The 21,341-nt window shown below is 38.9% G+C and overlaps 1 protein-coding gene and 1 pseudogene across 1 annotated transcript in view; both read left to right on the plus strand.

The window, feature by feature from the left end:
• Positions 1-21,341, plus strand: part of NBEA (neurobeachin) — a 600,762-nt gene that overhangs the window by 575,745 nt on the left and 3,676 nt on the right. Inside the window, exons 49-54 of the mRNA XM_023531608.1 lie at positions 4,278-4,340; positions 4,662-4,751; positions 7,401-7,593; positions 9,213-9,284; positions 12,175-12,330; positions 12,841-13,011. Of these exons, the coding sequence (XP_023387376.1) occupies positions 4,278-4,340; positions 4,662-4,751; positions 7,401-7,593; positions 9,213-9,284; positions 12,175-12,330; positions 12,841-13,011 (745 nt within the window). The remainder of the gene's footprint in view (positions 1-4,277; positions 4,341-4,661; positions 4,752-7,400; positions 7,594-9,212; positions 9,285-12,174; positions 12,331-12,840; positions 13,012-21,341) is intronic.
• On the plus strand, positions 6,623-6,740 carry LOC111741010 (annotated as a pseudogene).

Here is a 21,341-nt window from a genome sequence, read left to right on the forward strand (position 1 = left end):
GATGGCATTTCATTGGAAAGACAATACTAAATCACATTTACCAAACAGACTAGAAGTTGTAAAGATTCTACAGGAGAAAAATGTATCTGTTTAAATTTACCTGCGTCATGGAAAAGACCAGATTAACCAAAATTTTTATCTACCACATACCAGAGAAGGAATACAATAGATATGTAGTAAATACAACAGGAGGGAGAAAGCACACTTGTTCTTTCTTTTAGAGTCTTTTGAGTGTGTCGTTAATGCGAGGATCATTCCGAACCATGACTTACTGTTGCTGCATTACTTTTACCTTGGCCGTGAGGTCTTTTGTGTGAACAGGGAGACATTTAATACACTCACACACACACCACCTCTTCTGAGGGTTTAATCTCAGCTAGCTATCTTTAATTCACAGAGGACGTAGAAATTTGGGGAGAGGGAAGGCAAGAAGGAACAAAACAGTTAAGCAAGAGGTGCAGCAGCTTAAAGGAATAAGGCACATGTCACAGCCGCAGCTAGCACACATGCCCCCTTGGGGCAAATTTGAAAAGACTCGGTCTTTAGGAGAATGAATTACAAAAGGTGCCTCTCCTTCTGGCAGTTGAGGTAGATTCTATCCCTCATTTGCCCCCCACTGTCATCCGTGGCATAGATGACACAGCATACTCAGTGGTCCTGACCTATGAGGAAGATAAAACTAGAAAGAGCTTGTTGAAAATAAGTGAGAAAACAGGAGAGGTGGATGAAGATGGGCATGATTCTGTAACCTGGTAGGTGGATCCCGGAGGATTTTACAGAGACAGCCCAACAAGACTAGGGAATGGGACAATCAGGAAGTAGGGAGGGGATAAAAGAGAAACTGTCCCTAAGAGGAGCTCCTCCTAACTGGGGCTCTGTGTTACTTATAAGCAAGTAAAACTGAGTTCTGTAATATACTTGCGTCTGAAATCTGAAAATCGCATATACTGTTCAAATTTACTTAATTTGTCCCCCTATGCATAACTTAGTTCACATTTTTCTTTGCTTATCTGTCTACTCCTGAAGAATTTCATACTTTAGGATGGCTCCCAAAGTGTTAAAAATATTATTTTTTTCTAATTTTATGACCTACCTATTTCTTGACAGGTCTTACCTGGGGAGAAAATAAATGTTAAATACGTGGTAACTGCTCAATATTCAACAAAATAATTTTTAGAAGCATAAGAATCCATACAACTATTAAAATATAAAAAAATCCAATTTATTGGATGAAATTATCTGACCTATAAATCTTGGCTCAATTAGAAACTATACCTGTGAGTTGAATCTAGCCCATGGGATGGCAGGGTGACATCTGGCTGAATGTAACCTATGTCATCCTGGCTGGAATATAACCTCCACAAGAGCAGGAATCTTAACCTGTCTTGGTTGATGAGTATCACAAATATCTACAGTGGTACGTGGTACGTAGTAGGTGCTCAATAAATAAGTGTTTCAGGAGTAATTAAAGCTAACGTTAAGTCTGACTCATGCAGAATAATACATAGAGAAATGGAAATATGTTGAGTATTTTAAAATACCATTTCTGATAATATAGAAAGAATCCATCTTATTGAGACTGATCTGTAAGTAGTTGTTTGAGGGTTTTTTTCCGTGATATATTTGGAGATTATTAATGGAAAAATTCTATATGGCAATACAAAAAGCTTCATGCTGTTGACTAGCTAATTCCTACATAACCTTCAGGACCTCAGCTCGTGTCCTTTTTCTGGAAGTCCTTGTCCCAGCAGCTCTGCCTTCCCTCCCACTCTTCTCACCCTGAGTCTGATAGAGACATCTGGGCTGGCCTCCGCCATGGTCCTTCTGCCTTCCGTGCGCCCTGATGCCTTGGGGACCAAAGACGCCCCGAGGGTGGTCTGCTGTCTGATTTCGTATCCCTCAGCGTGGAGTAGGCATCCACAGATCTTCGCTGTGTTCTTGTGCTACTGAATTGTAAGAGTAAAGAACTCTGAAGTTTCCCCCACTGCTGTGCTTTCCTTTTTCTAGGTCGCCTTTTGGTTTTTGCACAAATGCCCCACCACTGCCCCTCTCTGTATTCCGGAAGTATTTTTGGATTCTGTAGGACTAAATAGCTGTCCAGCCCTGCAGTGATTCACAGCAAACAGGCATATGTGAAGAATTGTGTTAGGTTCCATGACAAAGGGAAGAGAGATGTGCTATGAGGCCTGAGGACGTTCCTTAAGATTTAGGGAGTCCAGGAAGGAGTTAGAGCCTTCCCAAGGTCAGCCTGAGGGGGGGCGTTTTCTCCTCCACGAGGAGGGGCTCTCAGAACAACTACCCCATCCCTGTGCTCTCCCGTACAAAGCACATCCCTTCCTGATGATAAAGATGACATCGATGACTTCCTGACAGTGGGGGAGGACACAAAGCACATGACAGGGGAGCAGGTGAAGTGAGTAAGTAGGTTCCCACTTCTCATTCAAACATTTGGTAACGACAAGACATAGAACTTAGGGGAGACGCTTTTTCAACATCAGAAAGACTTGTACCTTTTAAAACCAGAGGGTAAGGGGTTATTGGGAAACAACGTAGCCGAACAATGAATATTGGAATAAGAACCTGTAGGTTGTGAAGGCATATAATAGAGATCACGAAGAAGAGGGATTCAGTTTTGTCTTTAAAAAAAGAAATGTTAAACGTAGAGAATAGATTGTCTCAACGAAAGCATGAGATTGATCACAACTTAAAATTTATCCCGATGCCATTTGACGGTCATTTAAGATCTATATGTACCTTTAAATCTGCCCCAGTCCAAAAAGGATCAGAGGCAGGACCCACTGAAGAGAACTGTATAAAAGATTTATAAAATTTTGATCAGTTTCATAATATTTAATAGTATAATTTTAATACCTCCCTTTCAGAAAAAATTTACGTCGAGTGAAGCACGTTTGCTGATTCATCCCTCGTATGAACATTTAAAGGCTGCCTACTACGTGCAAGGCACTGATGCAGAGATCTAGATGTGTTTAATTTTACCACCCTGGTCCTCTTTCTGGAGGAGCAAAAACACAACGATAGTATCTACTGTTAGAGAGGCTGTAGCTGTTTATAATACATTAAGCAAAGTAATGAACTTTTTCTAACCAGAACAGCTTGAATGAAAAAATTACTGCTTTTTTTTTTCAAGAATTGTAAAGAGTTTGTTGTTAATAATGTGAACCTAGCCAGAAATGGTCTTTTCACCCCGTTATAATCATAATTCTTGCATTGGGGGGGATGAAATACGATGTTATCTATGAGTACAATTTAAATAGTCACACTTTGCATATGAGTGGACACTGTGCAAATAAATGTTTACATTAAAATTAGACAGCACTTAAAGAGGTTTAATAATTCATCCTGTTGCCTCTCCAAATAGAACAAAAGCCCCATTTATGCGGTTGCTAAAATATGGCAGATAATGATGTACTCATGTTTAATATTGCTAATAAATTTGAAAATTCACATATTCATTAACATTTTCTTGAAATGCAATCAAGGAGGACAGATTGTTAAATTTAAGTACTTTATAAACGAGAACCGTAGATGACGATGCGGTTAGTGGCAGTGCTGTGTACCAACTTACCTGCTCTCCTAAGCACCCAGCAGTGGGTCTGGTATTTCATTTTTATACGCAACCAAATTACAAACCATTTTAGGGGGAAAATTAGCATGGTAATAAAATAATAGTCATAGTAAAAATTATGCTTCCCCTTGTTGACTTAAATTACATATTTATAATAGTTCAGAAAAAGATTTCTATTAGTCTAGCTTAATATATTGAAATATTTTGCCTGTGGAATTTATGAATAGAAGAAATACTTAATTCTTTCCTAAGATTCTCTTTGACATACACAAAAAAAAAGCATATTATACCATCCAGATAATGTGAGGTCTGAAGTTATTTGTATTCATTGGAAGCCATAAAATCTCATTATTTCCATCTGCATCAGCAGTAATGAAATATTGCATAGCTCAGGATGCCCAAATAATAACTTCCTCTTTGGGTTAGTTCTCTCTAAAATTTCAGAAAATTTTTGAGAGAAATGAATTCGTACCTTAAAGTAATATTTCAGGATTCATCTTAAAATAGCACAGAATGCTAAAATATGTATGTATTTTTTTTTGTAGTGAAAGTTTTGCCATATTTAATCATTATGCAGAAGTCTTGGTGTTCTTTCTATTGATTGCCTTCTGAATCGATTGGAACATATGATATTCTGAATTTTATTTTGTGTCATTGGTGGACTCTGTGTCTCATTTTGTTTCCCATAAAGATCCCAGAAGCTTATTTCATTAGAGATCCCTATACGTTTCTTCTTACAGAGGACTTTGTTGAGGTATATGTGTTGCGTTTAGTGTTACGTGAGCCATTTTGGTCCTTCGCTGCATGCGTGTACTCACAGTTTAACATCACACTTAACCCCAGCTTCTACATAAGAATAGTGACTTGGTTAACAGAAGCACATTTCTAAAGAGATGCAAAGCTTGTCTACAAAATACTAACACATGGACGATCCTGCACCCTGAGAGAAGAGCACCCTGTGAATTCTCTGGACTTTTTTCATGGCTGACTTGGGATACACTTGCATTGTCAAAGAGTGTCTTGATCCCCCTTGCTGATGCGTATTTATTATGACAGTCGCTCTCCTTCCCTGCAGGCCATGGAGGCACAGATACAGAACTTTGGACAGACGCCATCTCAGTTGCTTATCGAGCCACATCCGCCTCGGAGCTCTGCCATGCACCTGGTAGGACATAGCAGTTTGTTGAAATTTCATTCTTTTTGTACTTGAGTCGAGATCAAATGAAATAGTGGTTTTAGCAGCATTTTAAATGCTTTTTGATTTGTTGGTTAACTCTTTAGGTATATATCAATACCCTAAGGAGAAACAGAGAAGGGAGCACAGTTCTTCCCTTTAAGTTCTGCGGAAACTGGATTAATTTTGGATTCGCAAAAATAGCCATTTTCTCTGACTATATCTGCCTCTACTTAAGCTCATTTGTACACATACAGGCTTACAGACATACACCTGCACCAAAATTAGATTTATAAATTAGAATGAAAAATATATAAACACAACATATTGCCCAATTTAAACTTTTGGACAAGGTGAGGGGAGGGGATCAGTTCATTTTAAGAAAAGAAAGACATATAAAGGTCATTGGTGATCACTGCAAAGAGGCAGTTGAGCAGAGGTGTGAAGAACATGGGCCCCAGAGTTGGACTTGAGTCAAACACCATCTCTGCCACTAACTAGTGAAGGACTCAGGCAAAGTATATATATAACTTCTCCATTTACAGTTCAGCATCCCTGAGAATTTCATGACTCAATACGTAAAGCACTTAGACCAGCACCTGGTATGCAGTGAGCTCCCAGTAAATGTTAGCTAGTGACATCGATCAGCATTAACTACTTATACTAACACTTTTACTCCCATTTGCAAGGGAAAAAGTAATATTCTTTTTACTCTGATCTGAATTTTAAAAGCCAATTTTTGAAACAAGGTAGTTCTTTTTTCGGTTTATTAGCAAATAGTACACATTTCTGTCTTTATCTACTTTGAAGAAGGTAAAATATTTTCTGATAAACTTATGTAAAATTTATTTTTTAAAGGGCGAATTTTTACTAATTTTTTTCTCTAGTAAAAACATGCTTTGAAGGTAAAAATGTGTTCACGAAAAAACGTGATGAATTATATAGCTCCCTGGTTCTTGTAGACAATAATCAAGGCAGCAAATTCCCTAATTTTGGAGAAAAGAGCTCTGGAATATGGTCTATAATATATGTGTACAGAAATGTATAAGCTATTATTTTGGGGTGAAAGAATTTTTGATACCTTTCATTTATTCTGTCACTTACGTGACAGATTTGCATTGAGCCCCTTCTGCGAGTCGGGCACGATGCTAAGCATTGGTGATGCAGAGGCAAACACAAGTACCCTCAATGGATCAATAGTTAAGCTTCTAGCGAAGCACATAAACAAATGTGTTTGAAAACATTTTTTTTCTCTGCAGTTGTTCAACCAGCGTCAATACCTCGGTTAGTTACTAATGAACCTTCTGATCGAATGGGTCCTTGTGTGTGGCAAAGCAGAAGGGGTAGCACCAGGCACACCATTCTCACACATCACACCCAGTCGCAGTGTAGACGTGGACGTGGAGCTGTGGCGTTGGAGCCTCAAGCCTCAAGACGAAGGATTTTTCATAAACTGTCCAAGAGAGTATCTCTAACACTTTATTTTATGAAATGCCTTGGCAGAAGAGTTTTATTCCCGAGTTAGTTTTCTCTGTTTAATAATAATAATAAAAATATTTATCCTGGAGAAATGCCCAGTCAGAATTCAATACATTCCTCGAGGAAATTGTTGGAGACTAAATTGGCATGGGACTGTTTATAAAGAAAATTTAAGCTTTCTAAGTTGGTGTAGCAGAGAATTCATATATGCAGCAAACAGTTACAAAACATGAATGAGAACTATCTTGTGTTTTTATCTAATAGTATTTATAGTGGTTTAAAGTACTTAATAGTCATACTTACCATATCTACTTTTTATCAAGTCATGTGTTAGATGTTTGAGAAACAAATAAATAAACAAATAAATTTAAAAAAATAAACGCATCTACAGCTATGCCACCCTGAACAAGCCTGATCCATCTGATCTCGGAAGCTAAGCAGGGTCGGGCCTGGTTAGTACTTGGATGGGAGACCACCCATGAAGACCAGGTGCTGTAGGCGTTAAAAAAATAATAATAATAACGAATTGTAAGCTGATAAGGTCCTTGCAATCCGCGAGGTCAACCAAGGGCTGCCTCGCCTATAAATAAAAAATAAATAAACAAACAAACAAACGCGGGGTTAGCGGTCAGTAGGCTCACAGTCCAGAGGGGGAAGGAGGCACGGGTCATAAGCCACAGTAGAAAGGTGTACGAAGCGCTGACATCGGGGACTATTATAGTCTCATTATGTAGACTGGAGCCGTGACCCCAGATCATCCAGGTAAATAAAGAATGAAAGTATCAGTCAATTCACTTTATATTTCACGTAAATAGTGTCAGTAACTGACTCGACTTATTTTCCCACCAAACCGATGTTTTAACTGCATTGAGAATTGATGCTGCTTCATGCGAACATATCCGTAAGCTACCTTCGCACACTGCCATCTCAAGATGCTTGAATGGAGGCTGGTCGTTAATAAGTCGGTGTCCTCTAGCAGTGACCCCTCAGAGGCCTTGCTCTTTTCTCTGTGTCGTCCTCCCAGTAGCGAAGTCCGCATTGCTTGGTTCTCTGTGTGCGCTCATGCTGACCTCATCTGTTTTAACCGCGTTCTCCCCAGAGTTTTCACTAACCGTGTTATCCCTCTGTTTTCTTCTGTTCTCTTCCCTTTCTATTCAACAGTGTTTCCTTCCACAGAGTCCACTCATGTTTAAAGATCAGATGCAACAGGATGTGATCATGGTGCTGAAGTTCCCATCAAATTCTCCGGTAACGCACGTGGCAGCTAATACGCTGCCCCACCTGACCATCCCTGCCGTGGTGACCGTGACCTGCAGCAGGCTGTTTGCAGTGAATCGATGGCACAACACAGTAGGTATGTGTGCCTGAGCAAGTCACTTACAAAAGGGTTTAAAAGCTGCAGTTAACTTCAGTTAGGATGTGCCTACCGGGGACTAGCTCTGATGCCAACTTATGTACAAAGAGCTGCAGAGTAAATAATCGTCAGACCTGACTCAATGACCCTTGAGTGTCCTAGTCACTGCTGCTCTATTTTAGTGCCCAACAGAATGCTTGGCTAATCGTTAAGTAGCCAATAAATATTTGATGAATGGAAGCATTTTTAAAAAAAAGCCAGGGCCTTCCCCCCCGCTCTCCCCCCCCCCCCCAAAAAAAAAAAAAAAAAAAGCAAGCTGTTTTTTCCGTATTAAACAAGTGCGTTTGAATCTGGATTTTCTAGATGATGGTTTAACACCTCTTTCTTGCACTTCATTAATTTCTTTAGTAAATATTTCAACGGCCACTGTGTGTCTGATAGCCCCGAGCACTGGGAGTATAACAATGACCACGGCAAACATCGTCTTTCTCCTCGTAGAGCTTAGAGTCCTTGAGAAAAGACAAGATTGAAATTATTCAGTGATTTCATGTGTTTTCTGCAAACTTATTCTTGAAAGTTCCAGCCAGTACATCTGAAGTGATGTAATTCCGTCATAAAAATTAGATGTATTGATATTATTTAACCAAGCCAGAAGTGGATGTGACCAAATGAGTTAGTTGGCCCAGGTCACCACTGGAATCTCCCTGGAAGGCCCAGGGCTCCCGCTGTCTCAAGGACCAAGTGGATGAGCCACGGTGAATTAACTCAAATCCTTCTGTTCTACTGGCCGCTTCGTTGCTCTGAGAAACAGAGTGATGTGTGCCACAGCTTATTCTTGTAAGAGTTTCTAAATACAGCTATTTTATGGTTATGGTGTTACCAACATGAGGTAGAACCACGTCCATTCAATCAGAGCTGTGCAGCCAACATCTTAAAATAGATGACTATTATTCACAGGAGTCAAGACTCTAGAAATGTTTTGCATTGAGAGAAAATTATAAAGGATTAAATTTCCCTTTAGAATTGTTCAAAAGTATTATATTTTATATAACCACATGTAAAAAATTATGACAAAGGAACTCAGTCAAGCCCTAAACATTAATCCTCTGAAAGTATCTTTTACTGAGGTCATGATTCTAGGTGTGGCTCAGTTTTATACTTTCAGTTGACTTGTCACGTATTGAAAGGAAGCCCACTTGGGTGGGAGCTCCATCTTCCCCTCTGCCTGGGCCCAGGTGAACCTGTGCTCACACCCATCCCTGTTCGGAGCATGGCCTTTTCATAGATTTCAGGCTCACTGGTTGCCTGGCAACCTTTTCTCTGTTAGGTTCAAAAATGTTACGATTTTCTATTTTATCCAGCTTTTTCTTGTTATTAGGATATCAACATTCTTTCCAGCTTTCTGCATTCTACGTCTTAAGTGGAAACTAGCAATCTCTGTTGTAATAATTTTGTACTTTCTACAAAGACATATGACATGACTGAATCATTTTTTCAATAATTTACCAAGTAATTTTTAAGCAGATATATTCTTTGTATGATCATCATAAAATACCGCTTATTAGGAAATTCCTTTCTGAGAATTTTATGGTGGTTTTCTCTTTTCATTTAATCTGTAGGCCTCAGAGGAGCGCCAGGGTATTCCTTGGACCAAGCCCATCATCTTCCCATTGAAATGGATCCACTAATAGGTATGCGAACAACAAAATCACATTTTCACGGATGCTGACTATCCACAGCTCCCTGTGTGGTTATTTATCACAAATGATAGTTGAATAATACTTTTTCCGCCACAAAATTAATGTACAGATCATATCACTCATCATCAGGGTGCTGTGTAAAACATAACATACCACCTAAGAACTTTTTGGTATCAAAGCAATTACTTGTAGCATCTTCTTGATATTTTAAGAGGTCATTTAAGTTGATTCTAAAAAGACAGATATTTCCAACTGTCCTTTCTTTCAGCCTAAACTAGTCTTTAAGAACCTTATACTATTTAATATATATAAAGACTCGAAAGGGATTATTAAAAAAATGAATACTGAAGAACATCTTTTTTACAATTCTTCATTCAGTAAGGCTAAAACTTTTTTAAATTAAAGATTTTATGTAAATTGCAAATTCATGAGCTATAACTCTGCAGCAGATATTATAAATATTTTTAAGTAACCACAAACACATTTATTAGCCATATGATCTGGAACAAGCCCCTTTATCTTTCTAGACCTCAGTTTCATATCTGTGTGATGGTTTATAGTACTAATATTTGTTCTGCTAATTTCATGGGATCATATAGAGAACTAAATTAGCAAAAAAATGTTGAAAATGATACGGAGAATTATTAAGCCATCTACAAGATATGGTATTTTTTTCTTAGGTTATTTCACCCTTTATCTTTGATATAAGATGAGAAACAGCATTTCAGTTACTTAGTTTTAGCCCCTACAAAATGCCATTCACATGTCTTTGGGGGAATATAGGGTTTAGAACCAGGAATATTTTTAGAGTCTAGCTCTTCCTCTGCCCAAGAGACATTGACAGTGTCACATACAGATAGAGCGTGACCATGGATAAATTAATAATTGTATTCTAATAAATGAGGAACTAATTATATCGTTTTTAAGTGACTTAGGACCTTTGATTTCCTTTTTTTTTTGCTACCTTTTTTATGTAAATTTTTATTGTTTACCTTCTCTTGTTATCATTATAGTGTTAGCAGATCTCACAAATAGTACCTATCAGATTTAATTGGTGTTGGAGAGCGATGCTGATCGTCCACATCTGCGTTTTCTGTTAAGAATTCAGCCTCGGGATTTAGCCTGAAAGGATGGCATAGAGCAGGGACAGGCTGGCATGCAGACAGGCACTGGGGAAATCAGACGCTGTTTCTGAGCTCCCGTCTTCATTCTCATCCAATCCCAGTGCTATCCGCCGACTCTTTGCCTGTCTCTGTACTCCCCAGTCCCTCGCCCATCTTTCTCATTCCTCTGCCAGCTCGTTCTGGAAAGATCTTGTGTTCGTTGACAATCCAGGTCCTCAAAGCTGCTGACCTAAAGCTCCCTGAGGGACCCCTCACGTAACAGCATCCCTTGCTCAAATCTCTTCCCTCTTCTTTTCCCGTGAATTGTAAATGCTGTCAGAAAGTGACAGATTGGGGCGAATAGTAAGACATTTTTTCCTTATATAACATACCTCATACAATATTATTCCTCATTATTGTTGAACTTGTTAGACACAAATGAACTTGTATGTAATGAACATCTACAGAATTAAATGCATTTAGATATTTTCATTATGCTTTAAATTCATCATCTTCAATTTCTCATATTGTATTTATTTATTGGTGGAGGAAGACCTTACATTTCTGACAATTCTAAAATATGGAATGTGGTTTATAAATAATCACCGCTACTAAAAAAGTTTATATTCCTCATGGGTAAATGTTAAAATCTTAATCTTATAGCCTTAAAAACCCATTTCTAAGTGTTACAAGAAATGTTAGAAAGACTCTTTTAAGAAGAAGAGAAAGAAGATTAAAAATATGAATAATAAAATGGCAGTGACACATATCTATCAACAATTACTTTAATTGTAAATGGATTAAATGCTTCAGTCAAAAGATAAGGTGGCTGAATGGATAAGAAAATAAGACCCTTACATATGCTGCTTACAAGAGACTCACTTCAGATTGGAAGACACACACGGATTGAAAGTAAAGAGATGAAAAAAGATATTTTGTGAAAATGGAAACAAACCAAAAAAAACAGGGGTAGCAATATTTATACCAGGCAAAATAGACTTTAAAACAAAGGCTATAACAAGAGACAAAGAAGGAATCAGTAATCCCACTCCTGAGTATTTATCCAAACAAACCCATAACACTACTCTGAAGGCATGTGAATCCATATGTTCATTGCAGCATTATTTACTATAGCCAAGATATGGAGGCAACCTGGGTGTCCATCAATGGATAAATAGGTAAAGAAGAGGCGGTACATATATACAATGGAATATTACTGAGCGGTAAAAAAAATGAAATCTTGCCATCTGCAACAACATGGATGGACCTAGAGAGCATTGTGCTAAGTGAAGTAGGTCAAACAGAAATAGATAAATGTCATGTGATTTCACTTACGTGTGGAATCTGAAGAACAAAATACACAAACAAAACAGAAAGAAACCCATAGATACAGAGAACATTTTGATGGCTGCTAGATGGGAGGAGGATTAGAGGGATGTGTGAAAAGGGAAAGGGGTTAAGAAGTCCAAGTTGGTAGTTATAAAATAGTAGTCATGGGCATGTAAGGTATAAGGTCATAGTCAGTAATATTATAACTATATCCAGTGTCACATAGGCACTAGATTTATTGATGTGATCACTTTGTAAGTTATATAAATGTCTGATCACCATATTATACACCTGAAGCTAACATAATGTTATATGCCAGCTATCATTGAAAAATTTTTTAATTATTTAAAAAAAACATTTCTAGATAAATAAAACATAAAAGTATTCCTTCTATACGTGCTTGGTGAAACGTCAAATTATTTTTTAAGTTTTTTTCTATTTACATTTAGCCAATAACTCTGGAGTGAACAAACGTCAGATCACAGACCTCGTTGACCAGAGCATACAAATCAACGCACACTGCTTTGTGGTCACAGCCGATAACCGCTATATTCTCATCTGTGGATTTTGGGATAAGAGCTTCAGAGTTTATTCTACAGAAACAGGTAAACTGAACTATGAAATACTTTATTCTCTTCAAAATGCCTACCATTACACCCAAAGCTTAATATGAAATCATACTTAATGATGTAGGAATTTTTGAGTGTCAGGGTTCAAATGAAAAGCTAACAATTTTAAGTAAATAACTAATTACCATTCCATCCATTCTGAACTTCAGCATGAGCCCTGAGTTCATAGGACAAAGGGGGCTATGGCCCCATGCCCAAACCAAATCCAGTAAGAGACCTTAAATCTCCCCTTTGTCTGGCCTGAACTCTGATGGAAAAAAAGTTATCATTGTGTCATCTCATAAGTCCTTTTCTTAAAAACTCTAAGGGACAGTCTTGTGTCATTTTTCCGAAGCAGTTCAAGAAAGCAAGTCTGTAGCTAGATTTGAATTACCTTATAAATGTGCAGGTCTATAGAGTCACTTTTCACAAATCTAGTAAAACAAAAGTTATTACCACTTAAAGGAAAATAGCAAACGAATTAAATCTACTGTTTCTGTGTTTCAGGCAAATTAACTCAGATTGTATTTGGCCACTGGGACGTGGTCACATGCTTGGCCAGGTCTGAGTCGTACATTGGTGGGGACTGCTATATTGTGTCTGGGTCCCGAGATGCGACTCTGCTTCTCTGGTACTGGAGTGGACGGCACCATATCATAGGCGACAACCCTAATAGCAGTAAGTATTTGTCTAGAACTGTCAGACTGTAAATTCATTTAAATACATTTTCCCTTTTTTATTTTCCTAATAATTTTTCCTGAGGTTGTAAGGTTTTTAAAATATGAAAGCTTAAGTGGCAAGGATTGCCGTTGGGACGTAGAACAACTATGACACCCTTCGTCCTGGAGAAGCTCCCAGGTCCCCTCGCGTCGACTGTCTGCTCAGCTGCTCTCCCCCCCTCTCCAAATGTCCCCAACCTTCAGTGTTGCCCGGTCCATTAAATTTCATGTGATTTCTCGCAGCTGAATATATTCTCTCCCTTCTCTAAATTTCCATAAGATTTTATTTGTGCCTCTGTGAGGGAGCTTACTACTTTCTGCCACTTAGTATAGTAAATATCTCCATTTATTCATTTACAGTGATCGAGTACCCCCTTCAAAGTGGGTAGTGGGGAGGCAAAAAATACTTGAGATGATTCGTAAGTGCTTTTATTCAGCAGCGCTCCCTAAGACGTCCTGTGGGGAAAAATGGAACTCTGGAGTAAAACGCTTTTAGAAAACACCACATATACTCTTACTAGCTATGTAAGCTCTGAAAGTCTTACACAAGTAAATCTGCTGACATCTGTTTTACCTACAGTTTCTGAAACATGTTTTTCTGAGCAGTTACTGTTCCTTGGAACGGTTGTTTTGAGGAGGAGCTGAAGAGGATCACGCGTCCCTTCCTTTCTGTCTTAAGTCTCCAGTTCCCCGCATAGTGGCACACACGACGGATCTTCAATAAAACATTGTTAAATGACTGAAGAAATAGATAGAGTATTGCCTAGAAATAATTACTGTTTTTAATTACCAAGCTTTCAGTAGTTCAAAGGCACATATTTCCTGTAAAATAAGGAATGGTTTCTATAAAACCTTAATAATGGCAACTACCTAGACCAGGGTTATTCTGATTATAATTCACACACTGGTCATAGCTTAAACAGTGCTCCAGAGTAAACTGAAAAGTGACCTTGAGAAACATTTAGGAAAAAACAGAGATAAAAACTTCCCGAGAATGCTGTGTACTTACCACCAAGACATGGTAAGAATAGACGAGAAATATGTAAGATGCCAGGTTACAACTGTGTGGCCGGAGGCTGTCTCCCCCGGGCCGTTCCAGCCTGCGAGACAGCTGGGGACGGACACGGATCTGTGCATCGACCCTTCGAGTCCCACCCACCTCCAATCCAACTCCTGCACGTTTTGACAGGAACACTGCAAAAATAGGAAGTGGCTTTCAATCGATAGGCGCAAAGACCCTATCATAGTACAGCGGGTAGGGAGAGAGAGAGAGAAAGAGAGAGAGAAAGAGGGGGATTAAACTAGATGACCAAATGTTCTGTGAAGCTTCGTTCTTGCTGCCCACAGCTAGAGCTGAACAACAGTAGATGAAGAAACTGGAAGTGTGCGTGAAGTTTTGTCTCTTCGTGTAGATACTGAATAAGAGAGATGTGTGTGTTATGCATTTCAGCCACTGGTCTAAGTTGTGAGCTAAGATGTGATGCTGGTTTAAGGAAAAAAGAATATTCGATGTCGCTTGATTTCCAACCAGTTCAAGTAATTAGCTACCAATTCTATATTATGACAGAGACCGTACTCTAAATACTAATAAATTAATCTCCTTATTTACTCTTTAAAAACCATATCCTTAAAAAAAAGAAATTTTATTTTTAGCAGAATCATTGTGTGTGTGTGTGTGAGAGAGAGAGAGAGAGCAGACAGACAGACGTTTGATCTACCAGTGAGCGATAGCTTTATTACTCTCAAGCATGGTACATTATCACATTTAATCTAAATATAATTTTCACATATATCCAGATTTTCTTTATTTTCATAGTAGTGTAGCATTTCATTTAAAAAGTCAAATTAAACAGCAGGTTTATATAATATCTTCCGGCTATAGTGACAAAAATCAGACATTATTAGAATTTTTTAAAAACAACTAAATGCTGCTTTAAATCTAATTAATTATCATCTTTCAAGTGAAGCTCGGAAATGAGAAAAATGATATTTCCTAAAAGAGGATTAATTTCTTAGAAACTACCATCCAATAGCAGAGATAAGATACTTTATATGATGTACTGCTATTAGTAAAGAATTTTAAAGAAAAAATGTTAAATTATAGTAATTAGCTATGTTAGCTACTTTATTTTACATTATTTTCTAATGATCTTTTAAACCAAAAGGTGGTTAACAATTGATTACAGCTTTGGTCTATCAGTTAGCAAGAAAAGTTAAATGTAGTAATATTTAAAGTGTTTAAAATTCCTTATAACAGCTGTATAAATAGAAATGTTTATATTCTTAAGAAAAAATTGTGAGTATTACATTTGTTAAAATATAACATTTTAAGGAAGTTTTAAATAAAGACAAGATTACCCTTAAGAAATTACAGCAGAATATTATCAATACATATTTTTCAGTATTAATTCCATATGTAAAAATGTATTTTTTGGTCAAAAACTGGTCATCATCATGAACCTAAACCACTTTCATAAAACTCACCTTGTTGAGACTTTGTCAGACCTTTAATGTCAACATATGCGGTACGGCTTTATTTTATTCATTATCTTTAATATAAGGGAGGGAATGCTCTTCTAGAATAAACAAGGTGAGCACGTAAAGTGTTAGTCAAACAACAAGCACGTCTTGAATGCCTACTGTGTGCTGCTCCTCTCCTAAGAGCAGGAAGTACTGTAGAGCCAAAGTCTGGGCTTCTGGAGTTTACAAGGATCTATATTATACTGATCACAAAACTGCTTTTCCTGCCTTGATGTGCTGAGTGTGCTGAGTGTCCATTACATGAATCATGAATTGCTATCAGATAATGTTTGGTGTCGTCAGTACTTTAAGCATCAACAGAATGCTTACCTTCATCTCTTAGCCTTGGGTACAAATTGATGATTATGTAAAAACTGGTTTCAGCTTTTTGCCATATGGATAATCTCAATATTTAAAAAATAATAATAATTAGTCATATTTAGTATTTGATTGACTCGACTGATTTATGACTTGATCTGTTGAAACCGCCAAGTAGCACATGTATCTGTGACCAGAGAGAGAGAGAGACCGTGTATATCAGTTAACCCGCTTTTTGTAAAGCAGTCACAGTGCACACCGGGCTGACTGTCACATCAGGGACCAGTCGTGGGTGTCGACATAGACTCTTTGCCATTAGGAAACTCGTAGTATGAAAGAAAAATATTTTTCTTGTTCCAGTTTAATCTACCCTAGCTACCAATTCACAGGTCAGAGAATCAGGCTAGATGGGTTTTCTATCTTATAATGCATTCCTGCTCAAGACCAAAAAGCTAGTTATGTCTAAATTCATATTGAAGTGTGTGACACAATGCCCTTAGGTTTTGAGGGTTGTATATATTAACCTAGACTTCAAGGAGGCTGTCCTAGCATGAAGCTTGATATCTCAGTAGCTGTTAGGATTCAGGGACTGGGTTTGGTATGGACACTGAGTTTCTTTGTATGTCGAAGGCCAAATCATATGTATACAGCACAACTCAAAAAGCGATAGGATTAATTTACTCATTTTACATGGACATCACTCAAGATAAATTCAAGGGGCTTTAATATATTTAGTCTTCTTTTCCACTGTCATTATTTTTTAACGGATAGTTCTGTTAGTGCCACAGGAAAAAAATAAATAATGTTTGTGGATTTTTTTTAGGTATAAAAGGAGTTACTGGTGTCATTGTGTCAAATATATTATTATGATTCATTTAGACATCTCAGGAAAAAAGGTCATTTTCTAGTTGTTTTATAGTTTCAATGAGTTTATGACCAAGACAATGAAAATTTGTAAACGGATTATTACAAAGAGTTTCTTTCATACCATAAAAGAAAAAAGTAAAAGCTTCCACTTGTAGGTTACAGTTGAATTATAGTTGTGTTATTAATATATTTTGTAATGCTAATATTCATTTTTACTCTTTCAAACTTGTGACTTTGAACATAGAAAATGTTCTTGGAGATTTAAATAGGTCCCTGGCTAGATAACAGAATTGCAGACATGTGAGGGACAGATGCTTTCATCTGAAACAGACTTTTACACAAATTCTGAAACTAATTTGGAAGTGATAAAAATTAATTTGCGCACTCTAATTGGAAGCAGCCTACTGCGTGAAAGAAAGGAGAGCGGAGCAGGCAATTTGCGCTAAAAGCTGATTGAATTTTTTGTCAGGTAGGTATCTTGGACTTGGCCGCTTATCCTCCTGAGCCCCTCTTTGCAATATATTACAACACTTCTCTGCCTGGTGTTCTTGAAAAGGATCAATGCTATTCCTGTTGAATCCCTGGAGCCCAAAATTTCATTGATCTTGGGCCTTGACATTTCTCATTACGTGCTGTAGCTTCCAACAAGATAGGCGCAGGATGGGGCAAGTCAACATTGTTGTCTCTTCGGCAGACATTTAAAATACATGGGGACCTCGGCTCCAAATTCGTTCTGCTTTTAAAGTGTCTGGCTTTAATGTCTGTACCATATATGAGGTGCTCTATAGAGAGCTAGTGGATACATGCACAGAAAATTTTTGAAATCATAGCAATAGGACATCTTGAAAGGGAATTCTATTTCATGTTTTAAAAACAGTCTCTTAGCTATGTATAAGCATTATGCAAACTATGAAACCAGAAGTCCACTGAAAAGGAGACTCCAGCTGTGCACACACCCCTTCCTGGGCTCCCATTGTGTACGCTTCAGCTCTGGACACTGACCCTCCTGCCAGCCACAACCTGTCACGAAACATCGGCCAAATCACATCCCTCTCTTTGTTTGCATCCAGCCTTCTTTTCGAATGACTGTCCTGGTGCCCAGTTCTACAACCTCTACCAACCAATGGCATTATAAGAGATGAAAACATGGACAAAGAATAGCCCAGAGATATTTTGAATGTGTGTATGTGTAGATAGATAGATAGATTAAGATAGATTAGATAGATAGATAGATAGATAGATAGATAGATAGATAGATAGATAGAGAGATAGATAAATAGATAGACAGACAGACAGATAGATAATGAATTTGTCTCGCTTCTCGGAATGAGGAACCTTATTTAAAGTTGAGTAAATGTTGAACCATCTCTTCATTAAGTATCAGAGGAAGCACAGTTACTTGTGTAAAAATTCTTTCCTCATAAGACCTTCTGAGGGCCAAGTAATAATGTGTGTGGTGTGACATCTCTGGCACAGGGCTGGCTCTAGCAGGCCGCTCAGCCCTCCCATCCACTCGGCCTCACGTCAGGAGACTTTATAAATTCGCGACTCAAAAGGGGGCTGCTTGGCACTGGGCTCTGCCTTTCCTTTCCTTTAGGGAACTAAGGCTGCAAGGGTCAGGAGCCATGTAAAAAACAAGTGACCAACCTGTTCTCGCGATCAGAGAGCTTCAGATCTCAGACTGTCAGTGTCATCTCGAGAGAAGAATCTTCTGTTTTCCTTTGAGCACTCTACGAGTATGTGGTGAATGAAACCACATCACGGGATGTTTTCCAGCCCATGGAATCTTTTTGTGTGGGTCACCTTGCGACCTGTGGAGAATGTCAGCCTAGGTGTTTTGGGTTCCTGGACCAGGCCCCTGCCACAGCCCTGCAGGTGTCTGAGGACACAGCATCTTGAATGAGGGACTCCTCGCCAACACAGTTCTGCCGAGCTAGCCCAGCGAATGTCTCACGTAATTTTTAAAATAAGTCTCGAAATCAGAGTAGTGATGTGACCGCCACACCCTTTGATTAAATCTCTTCTTCTGGGATTTCTGTCCAAAATCCACCGTATGAAAATGCCTTTCACGCGGATTCTGCAGTGACTTCACAAAGGTTGCAGGTGAGGTCTCAATGTCCTGTGTCATCAGGAGGTTTGCCTTCTGTCCGGCAGAACTGCACGGAGGGTCATAGGCCTTAGAAACTGCTGTTTTTGCTTAGCTCTCACTCAGAAGGACCAAGGCTTGCCCTGGGTATTGATAGTCCCATAAATGGGGTTAAAATAATAAGAACCATGGGTAATCTTTACTTCGATCATTTCTCTGAAAGCCATAGACTACTTCCCTAAAAAAAATTCTCCTTGTCACTTCTGTGCGAATGGCAGCAACTAATGCCCTGGTACTTTTTTCATCACCCATTTTGAAAACATTGAAATGACGTTTGATAAAAACGAGACGCAATCTGTTTATGATAAGCCTTTTATATTTGGAGTTTCCCAATGCTTGCCCATAAGAGCTCTCAGAATTGGCCATGTGTCTGTCTCCTGTATCATTCCCAGTGATTCCATCACACAGAGGGCCCTTCTCTCGAGGAGTCAGATGCCTGGGGAACGAGGGCCATGCGCGGGGCTCCTTGGAGGGGCGGTCTCACCTGCACCCCCGCCTGCACTTTAACCCTCAGCTACATCCATCAATTGTGATGTGACAGAGACAGAATATCCCTAAGATTTTAAATGATTGTTGGGGTGTGTGACATCTGTCCCTAGCAATGAAATGAAACCTTGGAAATATACTTTCTCCACGCTGCAGGCTTCCCAACTCCAAACGGTCTGAATAACATTTGATTTACTTTTCTCCCATTTAAACAGGGAAACGAGGCTTTCAGGGGCCCTAAATATCCCTTAATCGTTCAAGCTCCACAGTTTATTCAAATGATCTGGGAAAATCGTAATGAAAAATAAGGCTTTTTAAACTTTCTAAATCAGATGCAAGCCTTTGAAAAACCTATTTCCTACTAGAAAATATATTACATACAAAAGAAATATTTTTAAAATGTTAATACATTTCTTTCAATCCCCTGCAATAGAACTAGATTGCTTTTTATTCTTTCTATCGCATATAAATAAGGACAAGGTTTGAGAAGCTATTTTACTGTATATAAATTTTTTTAAACATAGAATGTCAAGATTTTTCTATTGACCAGTCTCTCCAGGACAAAATTAATCACTTAGAAAAAGTAAGGGTAATATAATGCATAAAATCTTATCATTACTTAATCCTTATTTTACCAGAGAACTCAGGCCATTATTGAAGCATAATTTTATAAATTATATTAATAGGTTTCAGACAAATCCAGGACTGCTACAAATACAAATGATTCTCTGCCAATATGGAAACACATTACAGCATTATACATATATTTAGAAAAGACGACTAACTAACATGGCTGCTGACCCCCCCCACCCACACACCACACACACACACACACACACACACACACACACACACACACATCATCTAAGTAAGCGTTGCCTCAAAAACGAGGCCGAAGCTGATGGATCTGAGAAAACTCACATAAAAGTGTGAGCAATTTCTGGGGAGACAGAAGATGGGTGGGTCTGAAGGAGGAGGTACTGGCAGAGCAGAAGGGAGGAGCGTTGGGCACTCTGCTGGGAGGCAGGCACAGTTCTGAGAGACAGGACAGCAGGCAGGGGTCAGCCCTACCTGAGAGACGAGTTCACAGAGGAAACCCGGCCAGCATGCAAGGAGCTCAAGCACAGTAAAAGAAAGATCGCAAACTCAACAGCCAGGTGAAACAGAGTGAACAGAAGAGAAAAATACAGGACTCTGTTTTAGAAGGCATATTGTTCTCTAAGATATTAAGAAAGGGGCGCTAAAGTTATCGGTAGTGTTATGTATTTCTTTAGCTTGGGGGTGAGTGAGTACAAGAGAATTCGTTTTATTCTCAATATACATGTTATAAATATTTGCTATGTGATTGGATATTTACACATTTAATTACTGTTTGCGTTGATGTCTGTCGACCAATCTAGTGGCCAGGTCCAGACTGTGTCGTTCACGCTTCGCGTCCTTCCTTCCGATCGCTCCGCCATCAGTGGAGTCTCACTTCAGTGAGTCTTTCGGGTCCTCGTGTACCGCCCAGCGCGCCGGCACCAGCCTCCTTGACCCATCGAACCCCACGCCCGCTCCCACCCGGGTTTGGCACCCTCCCCCTTCACCTCCCGGAATTCCTCTCTGACTTGCTGTTGTCTCCATTTCCTCCACACTTTTGCACCCCAAGACTGCAGAGACCCCTCGCTTCCATCCCCCACTGGCTCCTCCGGTTCTCCCACTAAGATGTCGACTTGCCTATCCTTCTGACACAGTCTCTTCATGCAGCTTATTCACCAAATATTCTGATTTTCTCTTAATTTATATGCAGCTTTTTGTGGGGGGGGGGGTCCCTGCCACACTCTGTGCACGTACGTTTGCCCTTCTTCACGCTTGTCGTTATGGCGCGACGATGGTAAGCCTGCTCAAGGCGAGTCATTTCAGGTGTCCTCAGCAGCTCCAGGCTGTGCCTCATACCACCGTAGACTCTCAGC

This window comes from Pteropus vampyrus, unplaced genomic scaffold (genome assembly GCF_000151845.1).
Source record: "Pteropus vampyrus isolate Shadow unplaced genomic scaffold, Pvam_2.0 Scaffold71, whole genome shotgun sequence".
Taxonomy (NCBI): Eukaryota; Metazoa; Chordata; class Mammalia; order Chiroptera; family Pteropodidae; genus Pteropus; species Pteropus vampyrus.